Below are 12,078 nucleotides of genomic sequence, written 5' to 3'. Positions count from 1 at the left end.
TACGATAAATCGACAGATCTGGGATCTTCATGAGGGCGGACGATGAAGGGAAATGAGGAAAGGGAGAAGGAGGTGGATTGGCGGGTGATAATGAAAGGGATTTCCGACGCTATAAGGGTGGTTCGATGCACGTATATGGGTTTTGTGCGCGGGGAATTTGCGCACACATGCACACACACTCGTACGCGCGGGGACGCGTGCATACACACATGTACACATATACACAGGCGAAACGATCGTTACTTGGCGGGCAGTAATTTTGGATACACATACTTAGTACTCTCGGTGAGGAAACATAGTAAACGTCCGTTACGTTCATATCCAGCAAGCACAAATATGCGATATTGTATACATATTATTTTTTTTTTTACCGATAATGAGTTTATCCCTTTTCCGAATTTCCTTCGTTTTCCGGCTTCACACGCAGACACATCGGCTCGCATTCCTCTCCGCGATCTCCGGACGATCACGGAGGATCACCCACCGTCGATCCCGAGCGACTGACTGTCTTCCCGCACATTTGCGCGCACGACGACGCGACATAGATCCACCGATCGGCGACGATCGGGAACGCTTACGCTACGGATAGGACACATCCACATGTTAAAAATACGTTTAGTCTCGCTATTTGGTATTCGACGACCTCATGCATGCCACATCCTCGCAATCATCGCTGATTCACTCCGCCGCTCTTTCACTCACTCACTCTCTCTCTCTCATTCTCGCACCGTACAAGAAAAGCACCACTTTATGATACAAATTCGTCTCGTCCTTAATTGTCTAAAGCCGCAAACGGAATTCAAGCTCGAGACCGCACGATCGAGTCCGCACGATCGCTGGCTCCTAGTCGCTCCTCTTCGAGGACACCGTGAGGATCACCTCTCCTCCCGATTCCTCTTCTCGCCGGGGCCATTCATGGTTGAGACACGTTTTTCGCGCCTCGCTGCCGCTCTCCGCACCGTATTCGTCACCGCGCGAATACCGTACTTGCATCACACCCGCCGTTGTTCCTTTTTTCCTATAAGTACGACGTTAAAATATCGCCGGCAGGGCAAAACACACGCGTGGCTCGTCAACGTTGTCGTCAACGGCATCGCTCCTCCCCGATTTGCACTCTCCTCGTATTTATCCTACGCCGAAGAAGGCTGCTATGTCAATGTATAAAGCTATGTATTGACTAGTTTCTCTCACTCTCTCGTCGCTCTCAACAACGAATGGCCTGTTTCCTTCTTCTTCTTCTTCTTCTCTCCTTTCTCCTCACTCTTCGCGATAAAACTATAATTACCTTGTATCGATGCGGTGTTATCGTCGAGCGTGCATGATTCGCACGCGCGGCACCACGGTCCGCCGTTTACTTTAGGCCTCGAGCGCAATCTCCACGAGCTTGCTGGCCCTGCCTCTCACGAGCGTCATCAGAAGACGCCACATCCAGGAATTTAATTCAAACCTGCAAGCTGGTAGTGAGCTCGAGCTGCGTCCACGTCGCGCCGAACTCCCAAAAGGAATCTCGCAAAGTTCCTCCGTCCGGTCCGGGGGATCCGATGAACACTCTCCCGATTATCATCTCCTCTCCTCTCCCGCCGTCGCTTGTAAGGCTTTCGCGGATCTGCCAATCGTGGATCGCGCTGCTGGTCCGTGGAGCGAATACTCGGTGAAACCCGCGTTCCTCCGTGTGCGCTTAACGGCTCTTACACTCTACGTACCCTATACCTCGTGTGGTATATATATTTATAATATATTATATATAATATAACGTTATAGTGTTTTTGGCATCTTTGAAATACACAAATAGACTTTGGTATAAAACTTTTTGATAGTGTTCAGTACGTTTATATATATGCGCGTGCATATATACGGACGCTGCGCTACAGCGTGCTACAGCGGCATTTTTTACCCCCCTTCGTCGACTTTCACGCGTTTCCGGTCTCTCCTTCCCTCTCTATCTCGCTCTATCTCTCCGGTGTCGCTCACTCGACAGTCCCGCGGCTTACTGGACAATGTCCCCACGCGAGGGGACGATACGACTGATTCTCAAATCGCTCTAGCACATCTTGTCTAACCACCAGAGCTTACAGGACGACGCGCCTCTCCTCCTGCGTCGCTTCTTGCTCGACTGGTCGACGGCCTTCTTCACGAATCTAATGTTGTAGGGGTCCTCCGCGAGCTCGGGATACTGCTGCGCGTCGTGTATGTACTCGCCCTCGTAGTTGGACGCGAGGCCGACCTTCAGGATCTCATCTTGCTCGGCGACCATCCACTCGACAGACGTGGGGGTGTTCGTTTTGAGTGCCTCGCGTTCCCGGTGCCATGCCTTCCTGATGGCAGTCGCCTTCGCGTGATGCAGTAGCCTCTGTTTCTCCTTCTCCGCCGTGGTACCGTAGCGCAGGTTCACCACGTAGCTGGTGCCGTGTATCTTCACGTCGATCAGCGAGCTGCTGCCGCTGCCGTTCTCGTTCTCATGGAACGTCGTATTCACCTGACCCCCTAGTCGTTTCAGCTGACCGCGATCCTCGCTGGCGCGCCAAGTCTCCTCTTTGACGAAGTAGAAGGCATCCTGTTGCGCGCTGTGCACGACGAATGTAAATGGCAGGAAGTACGAGCGATTGAACACGGATGTGAATACGTCGCCATAAATAGCGTTAGCGCTGGGCACGCTGGACACCACCGCCTGGCCGTCGACGGTCCTCGACACTAGGATTCCCTTGCCGAATGGCGGATCGGACGCCGCACCCAGACGGCTGGGTATTAACTCACTCGTGTCTTTCTTCAAGGCCGATCGCGGCGGCGCGGACAGACTCACCGCGTCGCCCGAATGCCTCTGGGCGATGTGCGCGAGGAAGCCGGACTGGACGTCCAGATTGCGCGTTCTCTTCTTTTTACCGAATATCGAGGTTCCCGGACCGAGCGCTCGCGGGACGAGGCTTTCCGGCAGCTCGTCCGGGAATAGCTGCGGCGCTAAGCTCTTTAGATCGTATCCGAGATGCGACAGCCATGATATGTGATCTGGGAAATAGAGAAACGTCGAATGTGTATTGATGCAAATCGGACCATTGGTGATATTCGGTGATTATCGGCGAACTTACCGGTTGGTTGACTTGGTCTGTCCGTGTGTCTGACGTCGATCGGATCGTTTCCGTTGAATCTATAAAGGTGTAAGTGCGTCGGTTTGTCTACGCGATCCAAAACGTTCTCCCAGAGCGGTGACATCCACTGTCCTATCAACGGGTCGTAAACCTTACCGTTTGGCATGTGAACAAGAGAGGTGACCTGTAAATAGATTATATTGTTAAAACACAAAGTATAACAAAAAGAGTTTTAAATATCGTTACGTTCCTGGATAAAAATTTTATTATTTTCTATCATTTTTTATTTTATTATAGTACAAAGTGAAACTCTTATTTACCTGATCTAGAAGTCCTCCACAGAAATCAACCGGCAAGTAAAGATATGGATTTGAATCGTAAACGATATGGCCGTAGGGCGATCGCATAATTTCCCTGATGCCCTCGCCGTACTGATTGAAGATCATAATAGGTGTCCCGCATTGATCAGTAGCGATATAATATTTGTGCCGGTACACTTGTGCGTAAATAAGATGTCCTCTGTCGTCATAGACCAGCGACATCAGTTTACCATCGCGCGGGCTGTATATCTGGCTCACTTCGTGCGGCCGTTTCTGATTGTTGTAGAAGAACTGAGTGACATTGCCGTAATTATCCTTCCTTGTGGCCAGGCGGTCCAGGTGATCGTAATAGTATCGCACGTCGAAGCGGCCGCGTTTCGTGGCGCGCACGAGAAGACCCTTGGCATTGTAATTAAATCTCTCCTCTCTCGCGTTCTGCACCACCAGACCTCGGTTGTCGTACTTGTAAAGACCCTCGCCGAACTTGACTATTCGGTCCATGGCGTTGTACTCCATCGGGATCGTGTTACCTCGATACGTGAGCGACAACATATTACCGTTAGCGTCATACTTGAAGCCCCACGGTTCTTGCGCCTCCACGCCGGTCAACTGACCGTCGCAGTCCCACGTGTAATTTTTTACGTTGGTATACGTGTTGACAGCGACGTTGCGCGTGTACGTTCTCGTCTGATTGATGCGGCCGCGCGAATCGTGCGTGAACTCCATCCTAAACACTTCCATCCGATGGATCGTCACCGTGACTTGAGTCTCCAGGAATCGGTCGTCCGTGGTGCGTGAGAACAGCGCGGTACCATCGAACACGGTCGTTTCATTCGACTGCGGCTTCGTCACCTTGAATTGACCGATTTGTTCCAACGTACCCGACCTCGGACTGTAAGCCATGGTGTGCGGCGGTAGCGTCTGACCGCCTATTCTACCCTGCACCGCGACCAGCCGGAAGTTCGAGTCGTATTCAAATGTGAATTTGGCGTTGCTCAGGCCGGTCTTGGCGCCAAAATCTATGCGCTCCTCCACCAAAAGTCCCGCGCTATATTGATAATCCCACTTGTACTCAACGTCTCTCTCGGAATGTATCACCTCGGAAGGTAGTCCACTCTCGGTGTATCTGATCTCGCTTTTACCATCACCGTGAACGACTTCCGCCAGTTGTCCCGAGGTGTGATATCTGTAGACGATACGAGCTCCGTCTCCCGGGAACACAGTCTGCAGTAGGTTCCCGTCGTGACTGTAGTGCTGCAGATAAGCTCTGGTGCTGCCGGGTGGAGTATACGTCACCCTGAGGAAACCGAGAGAAGCCTGACAGGAGAAGGAATGCTTGGTTTCCGACGGTAGAATGATATGTCGCAGTCCACCGTCGTCGTCGTATTGCAACGAGAACTGTCTGTTGCTGGCGAGCGTGATCTTCGACAGCATGTTGAAATCGTTGTAGGTATATCGTTTCGTGCCGTCCTTGCTATTGGTAATTTCTGCCAATTGGCCGTGTCGATCGTAGCCGTACGACTCGTCGGAAGAGCCCCACTTCCAGCTCTCGATCCTATTGAATCGATCGTAGGTGATGCTGAGGTTGTGGCCTTGCTCGTACGGTTGCCAGACCAAGGGTAGGCCGGCCTGGTCGAAGATCACTGTCAATAGAGGAGTTCCCGCCTTGTCGTAGAACGTTTCACGGCTAAACGCCTGCTCGAATTCGACGCTTATTACTCGCGTGTCGTTCACCCAGATCTCTCTATTCAGCGTTTGCTGAGGATGGCTAACTTCTCCGACCAAGTTGTACGTCGTCGTCATGGTGTTCGTTAATTCGCCCAACGACATCAATTGATAACTCCACATAGGCAGCATCTCCGCTTCCACCGGCAAAGCCGGTTTCAATAGCGGATGTTTCGTCGTCGCCGCGCTCAGTACTCTACCACCACTAGGTAGAAGCACCTCCAGACTGCTGTTCGTAAATGCGATTGCTTTCATGAGTTTGGTGCCTGTGAATGAGAAATTACACATTAGAGCAATAATTTTCGTATTTAGTAATATTAGAGTAAAGTTTTAATAATATTTGCAAAGAAATTGGAATATACTTGCATATTGGAAAAGATAGATTAAACAAAAATTAATTAATTAATTAAATAAAAAAAATACATACCGTCAGTGACTGTCAACATCTTCGATTTCTCGTTTTTCATCTCAAACTCCACATTTCGCTGTTTATCACCTTTCGATAAAGCTTGCAACGGAGCAGACACTTTAACCAATAGACCTTCATCGTCAGATAAGTCCGATGATAATTTCAATTTCTCGCCTGTCGGCAGTATTACGTCAGTGACACGTCCCAGACTGTCGTAATTGTATATGTATGTTTCATCTCCCTGAAATTTCAACAAAACATTGTGCTTTATCAATATAAGAAGTAATTTATTTATTTAAAAAATCTACAAAATTTTTTCATCATATATGATTAAGCAAAAAAGAAAGAATAAATATTCATTCGATCAATGGACTAATGCTATTCTTTATTAATAAAGATAAACAATACAAATTTCCAACTTACTCCCGATCGACTGGTGAGCAAACCGGTAGAGCCGTCGTAACCCAAAGCGATCTCTGCCCTGCCGCGTTCGGACAATTTCTCCAGGAATCCAACCGCGGAGATTTTCAACTCGGATTTATGATCCTGAGTGTTCTCGATAGAGCTAACGACACTGCTGTAATCCCGTAGGAATTGGATCTTATTGCCCGCGCTGTCCGTCACCGTGGACAACTTGCCGAAACTCGTGTTCTTGCTATACAGGAATGAGTAGCGAGTCTTTCCGGACGTCAAATCCTTCGTGGAGATGTGTTGGCCGTAGCGATTAAATACGTAGATCTCATTCGAAGGCGGGAACGGAATGCGGAACTCCCCGTTCTCGTCGTGGTTCGGAAGATACGGCTGGAGTGCCAGGATATGAAGACTGCCCTGATCGGCCACGTGCAGGACACCGTCCGGCGAAACCGCCAGGGCGGATATCGCGGTGAACTTTGCGTTTGACGAGAGGAGTGTCTCGGTGCTGCTGGTATCGTCCGTGCAGGTGCACGTGTCCATGTCCTTGGTGCTGGGCGTAGTATTATTGCACTCGCATTGGCGCAGTCTCTCCTGCTGCTGACCCGCAAAGTGTGACATCTTCCCGGAGGAATCGACGATCCTGATAGAGTTCACTCGGTGAGAATCGCGATCCGCTATGTACAGCTCGCCGGTTGGACTGAAACCGACGGCCAACACCGATCCGAGGACCTCGTCCGGCTTTTTCAGGATCGTCGTCAGCGACGAGTTTAGTTTAGGAAGTTCGTCGTTGCCGCTGTTGTTGCTGTTCGCGTTGCTGGTGCAGTGAAGAGGCGTGCCGGCGACCACGCGCACCTTCAGGTCGCTGGTGAGTTTCAATACCAGTCTATCGTCGATAAAGTGCAGGGATCCGTCCAATGGGCTCAGAGTTAATCCGGTGGGCCATTGTAACTGAGCCTGATGTGCGGGAATGGCTCCGATGCAGGGTGCGGGTGACCAATGATTGTGATGACCATGATGTCCCACGAGCGTGTGTATGATACCTCGAGGATCGACAGCACGAATGTTCGTTCCATCGGCGATGTACATCGTTTTATCGGCCGCAATTGCGATTCCTGTAGACCACAACAAAAATCACGCTTTATTATTTTGCAAGTGATTCTATAATTTACAAATCTTTCGGTACATATGTTCGCCGTTTTGTAAAATTGTTTTTGAGATTACTCAAATTAACTTCAATAGTGCAAGCGCCTTTTGAGACAATGACAGATATATTTCAATTTGTCCTTTACCTTTAGGATGAGCCAATTTTGCATGGATGGCCTGACCTTCGTCGCCGCAATGACCCTCGTCACCTGGGATACATCTCTCGCCGCTTCCAACAACGGGCTCGATATTAATGCTGGGATCTTGGACTTGTTCCAACGAGAGGGCTTTCAATATCTGATGTTTCTCCGGGTCGCTGATATACAAGTGCCCGTCAGCCGGCGAGATACATAGGTAATACTGATACGCCACTTGAGTAGCGCTGTAAAAGATGAGATACGCGTTCCAGATTAGATTTGAATCGTCGCCAAATTTACAAAACATTCTGCAGAAAACACAAAAATTAATTACCTCAAAATCAAAACGGTGTAAACCTTTCCTTCGGGCGTGATTCTGCGTACGAGATTGAAGTCACCGACGTATATGCTGCCGTCGGGTCCGCTGGCGAGTGCCACCGGCGTCAGGAGTCTGGCGTCCTTAGCGAGACCGTCGCAATTCTGACACACCAAGCTCCTCTGGAGGCCGGTGCCCATTACCACTTTCACAGTGCGCGGATACTGTTTGAAATGTAGAGTAGAGCCGTCGCCTTTCTGCAGGATCCCTTCGTGGAAGTTGTAATGGTGATGGATGTCGAGTCCCCAGCCGCCGATATCGGAGATATCGACGTCGAATCCCTGCAAAGTGGCCGTCTGCGTCTCCCATATCACCAACGGGCAGGTGGAATGCTGATAGCCGATCGAGATCCTCGCCTGCGCCACGCCGTACACCTTCTGCTTGTAAACGTTTCGCTTGTTCCAGGCGAACGTGTGCGTCAGATTCGGATCGGCCTCGTACGTTTTCGTGTGTAGCGAGCCCTCGATCTCCACGTGCACGTGTACGTGCGTCAGCGATTTCGGAATGAACGGCCCGGTCAGTTGCATCCTCACGGTAGAGAGATAGCCCGCAGCCTGACTGCTTTGATACATCAAGTGGAGATTGGAGCCCGGAATAGCAATGCTTTCCTGCACGATCTGCAAGCGATGTTTAACGTTGCGTACAATGCGGTCGCACACAGTGGCTGTAATCTCGTAAATATTGTTACATTCGTGTATTATCCTTTGATCGCTATCCATTTTACGTAACACGTCGAGATTTGTTCTTTATCGTGCGAGATTTGTATTTTAAAGTCTCGCGCTCCGCGCTTTTCATTCAGACGCGTTCAGAATGTTCAGATTGGTATCAAGATAATTATGTCATGTAAAAATTTTAGTTAAAAATTTTATCGTCCTAATCATGATGGTGAAATCAAGACTTTACTTTGATTGACGCAACGAGAGTGTTATAATTAAATCGTTTGCGTGGGTAGAAACTTACTTGACTTTCAGCAAAGACCAAGCTCTTGCCAGGCAAGCCGCCAACTTTTTCCGGCATCCACGTGCTAACGATAATTGGCCGTAGCGTCTCGTGATCGTGCTCCAAGCACGGACCGTGCTCGCTAAAGAGTCCCATTGAAATCCCTGGGAAGCCTATTATATTGTATTCCGTAAATGATAAGAAACTCAAAAATGCATAACACTCAAGGACGGAACAAAGACGGCACACACGTTGAGCTCTGGAAACAACACGGTGAAGATGCGCGCGGGATAACCGGCGCGCGATCCGATCCGACGTGGTCACGAGGAGCAATAATAAATTACGTAGAGACCATCGTAACGGGACTTTTGCAAATAATAAAAAAAAAATGTCCATTCGTTTCCTTTTGTTATCTCTTCCTTTCCCTGCGCGCCAGGGATCGGTTTCAGGTGATCGAGCACGTACGCGCGTTTATCGAAACGTTTGTGACGTTAATGGGTAACGCGATCCGGCACGTAACACGATGAGATATATGTGTACCAGGTCGACCGACCAAAAAAAAAAAATAAAAATAAAAATAAAAATAAAAAAAGAGAGAAAGAAAAAAAGGGGAAAAATCCGTAATACATATATCCGAGGCTCGATGCTTACCAACTGCCGGGCTCGGCGGCTGGTTAGATTTATACGATTCGCCTTCCTTGCTGAGGATCATCACAACGGGCGGCAGAACTACGATCTGATTCCAGGGTACGAAGACGGTCCTCGTGAGGGGTTTGAAGGGGCTGCGCTGGAATTGAAGCGTCACGGCGCCTCCGCCATTGACCAGGACGTCGAACCTGATCAAAGTACGTAAATGCATTTCGAACTCCATTGCCGCCGGTATTACGGCAAGGATCCGACGTAGGTCGATCAAGATAGTGCGCCCGCTTTATTCGAGAATGAATGTCCGACGAGAGGCCTTAGAATTGGAACGCGTGTCTCTTTTAAAAGTTCCTTCGTCCCGTTTGATTAATTTTCTAAGCGCGGCGTATCGTTAACTAGAATAATTTTGAAACATTTTCCCCACGCAGAAAAATTTACCTCACGGTTGTATGAAAATATAATAAAAATATTTCTATTCAAAATGGCATACCCTTTTATTTTTTATCAAAAAAGCAAAATGAAGCTGCATGAAAGTTTCAATACAATATAAATAATTATATTAAAAGAACAGTAATAGCTTTTGAAGCATTAACGATGTGTAATTTTAAAACTCTTTCTTGAAGGGTTATTACGAACAAAGGTATTATGATTAGTCTTATTTATTGACGTGAACAATGGACGAAGTAGATTTTTACGTGCTTTGTAATTTCTCCCTTTCAACCCGTTTGTTACTCAAGTTTGCATCTAGGTTCAAAAGTACGCCATGGAATTTAATGAAGTAATATTCCTAACATAAAAATTACTGGCTTCTCTCTGAAAGTTGGAGCGCGGAAACAAAAACTGCGCAGAACATATTTTTAATAGGATTTATAGTAGCACTGTACTCATTGTATTATTAATGTAGTTATTTAACGTCCCCATTGAGAAAACTATTTGTAAAGTAATTTCCACACACATATACACACGTTTGTGGGGCAATTTTTCTGAAACAAAATGAAATATTCTGTGAGACTGATCATCTCCTATACTAAAATAATAATTTTCATATTTTACTTCTCTGCAAGATTTCGCGCATTTCAAATTTTGACTACGTAAAAATTCGCAAAATGTGAATTCAGATTTTACATTAATACATATTAAAATTATTACATGCCAAAAAATTCACCTTGTAAGTTGTAATACGCTATAATGATATTATAATTGAAAGTGCATCAATGAATAGAATAATACGTAACGCGCTTGTTATTTCACATTTATGAGCATTAATTACGAGTAGGCGCGGTGTTCCGGTCGTTGGATTAATATGAATTAAATCGGAAGAGAATGGCTGAAACAAAGTTTCGTAACGAGTAGATTCGGTCGATATATGCGAACACATTTCGACGACCCGCGATGCACCGAGAGGGGCCACGGATCGAGCCGTGGTGCCGTAGGTTTGCACGGAGTAATTAGTAAGCTTTCGACATCATTAGCTCGGGCTTTGATGCGGTCTAGTATCCCAACTCCTCCGCTTTCCTGTTTCAGAATTATTCTCGCCAGGATTGCTGTATATACCCACGCCTCTGATGTAGTCGTTCCCGACTACATCACCTCCCCCCCCCTTGACTACCCCTCCCCCTTTTCATTACAATGCAGCCGTGATACTATCGCGCAGGACGTCCAGCTTCGGCCCTACATGTCGTGCTCATCGCATGTGCAAATGCTAATACAGGCGATGATGGCGACGGCCGCGTGTTGGTCGTCCGCTATATAACTGTAAACGGATGTAACAACAAGCGTAACTCTTTCCATGAATCCTCTTTCTCTATCGCCGGCAATATATTATATCCACGATAACATGACCTACTTATTTCACGCACGACACTCAAGAATAATTAGCAATTAGCAGATACGGATTTGAGATTACGCTCTTAAATGTTCTCAGAGCGCGATGGTATAATGCATATATAATAATTTGGATTACGCCCCGTGGTATCCGTCATTTACGTTATGGATGTCTGTCATTAATCGTGCAAATCCCTCTTTCAAAATAATATTATGCCACAGTAATAACTACATCGGCTTAAAATACGAACGGCATAATTGCCTCTACGTGTGTAATAGTGAATTATTAATATGAATTACTATCCATTGCCATATCTATTAGGGACAAACCAGAATGCACGTTTAAAATCATTTATATCATTTACACGTATTCGTGAAATTATTCCAATTCGGGCACTTCATCTGACTTTTTAGACTGAGGAAAAACGAAGTCTTTTATTTGCTTAAAATACGCACTATGATAGTCGACCTTTATTTTTTTCAAACGCATCAATGCCTTAAAAAATTATTATTAGACGTAATAATATTTAAAACTTCAACGTATAATATTTCGGATAATGATTTGCGAAATAAATTTGTTTCTGATGTCTTGAAGTATTTCAAATCATGAATTAATTCTTGCCATTAATTTCATTATTTCAATTTAGAAAAAATAATAACTTTTTAACAATTAAATAGAAGTCACTAATATATGAAGCTGGGCAATATATAGAATAAGATGTAAGTGGAGTATTGATCCTTACCATCCGTCTGCTCTGGTCAAGGTGAATCCAAAGCGCGAGTCCCTGTCCACGGACACTCTGATGCCTACTATTCCGAGTCCTTGTTCGGTAACAACTTGGCCTCGCATCACCGCAACTCGACTGTTACAAATTACAGATATATCGGGGTCCACCGAGGCGGGGGATCGTTTCGTCGACCCATTAATCCGCGAAATGCTGATTTAAAACGAAGCATTCTCACAATTTACATCTGTCTACGAACGGAATGCAATTTCGATCGGTCCGCGCGTGTCGAAACGAGAGTAGGTACAATTTTGGAAAAATCATTTGAATTTTCACAGCGT

The 12,078-nt window shown here is 46.8% G+C and overlaps 1 protein-coding gene across 12 annotated transcripts in view; it reads right to left on the bottom strand.

Moving 5' to 3' along the window:
* Window positions 1-355: 355 nt before the first annotated feature.
* Ten-a (Teneurin-a transmembrane protein) overlaps window positions 356-12,078 on the bottom strand; it is a 450,404-nt gene continuing 438,681 nt past the window's right edge. For all 12 annotated transcript variants that reach the window (XM_077416125.1, XM_077416128.1, XM_077416124.1 and 9 more), the window contains 10 exons: window positions 11,756-11,875; window positions 9,198-9,382; window positions 8,568-8,719; window positions 7,566-8,224; window positions 7,241-7,476; window positions 5,961-7,063; window positions 5,556-5,778; window positions 3,404-5,394; window positions 3,084-3,267; window positions 356-3,003 (listed from right to left, as the gene is read on the bottom strand). In XM_077416125.1, the coding sequence (XP_077272251.1) occupies window positions 2,042-3,003; window positions 3,084-3,267; window positions 3,404-5,394; window positions 5,556-5,778; window positions 5,961-7,063; window positions 7,241-7,476; window positions 7,566-8,224; window positions 8,568-8,719; window positions 9,198-9,382; window positions 11,756-11,875 (5,815 nt within the window). In that variant the 3' untranslated portion in view covers window positions 356-2,041. The remainder of the gene's footprint in view (window positions 3,004-3,083; window positions 3,268-3,403; window positions 5,395-5,555; window positions 5,779-5,960; window positions 7,064-7,240; window positions 7,477-7,565; window positions 8,225-8,567; window positions 8,720-9,197; window positions 9,383-11,755; window positions 11,876-12,078) is intronic.

Source organism: Temnothorax americanus, unplaced genomic scaffold, assembly GCF_048541705.1.
Source record: "Temnothorax americanus isolate GAGA-0224 unplaced genomic scaffold, ASM4854170v1 Scaffold41, whole genome shotgun sequence".
Lineage (NCBI taxonomy): Eukaryota > Metazoa > Arthropoda > Insecta > Hymenoptera > Formicidae > Temnothorax > Temnothorax americanus.
Note: the sequence above shows the minus strand (reverse complement) of the source record. Positions and strands in the feature narration are given on the sequence as shown.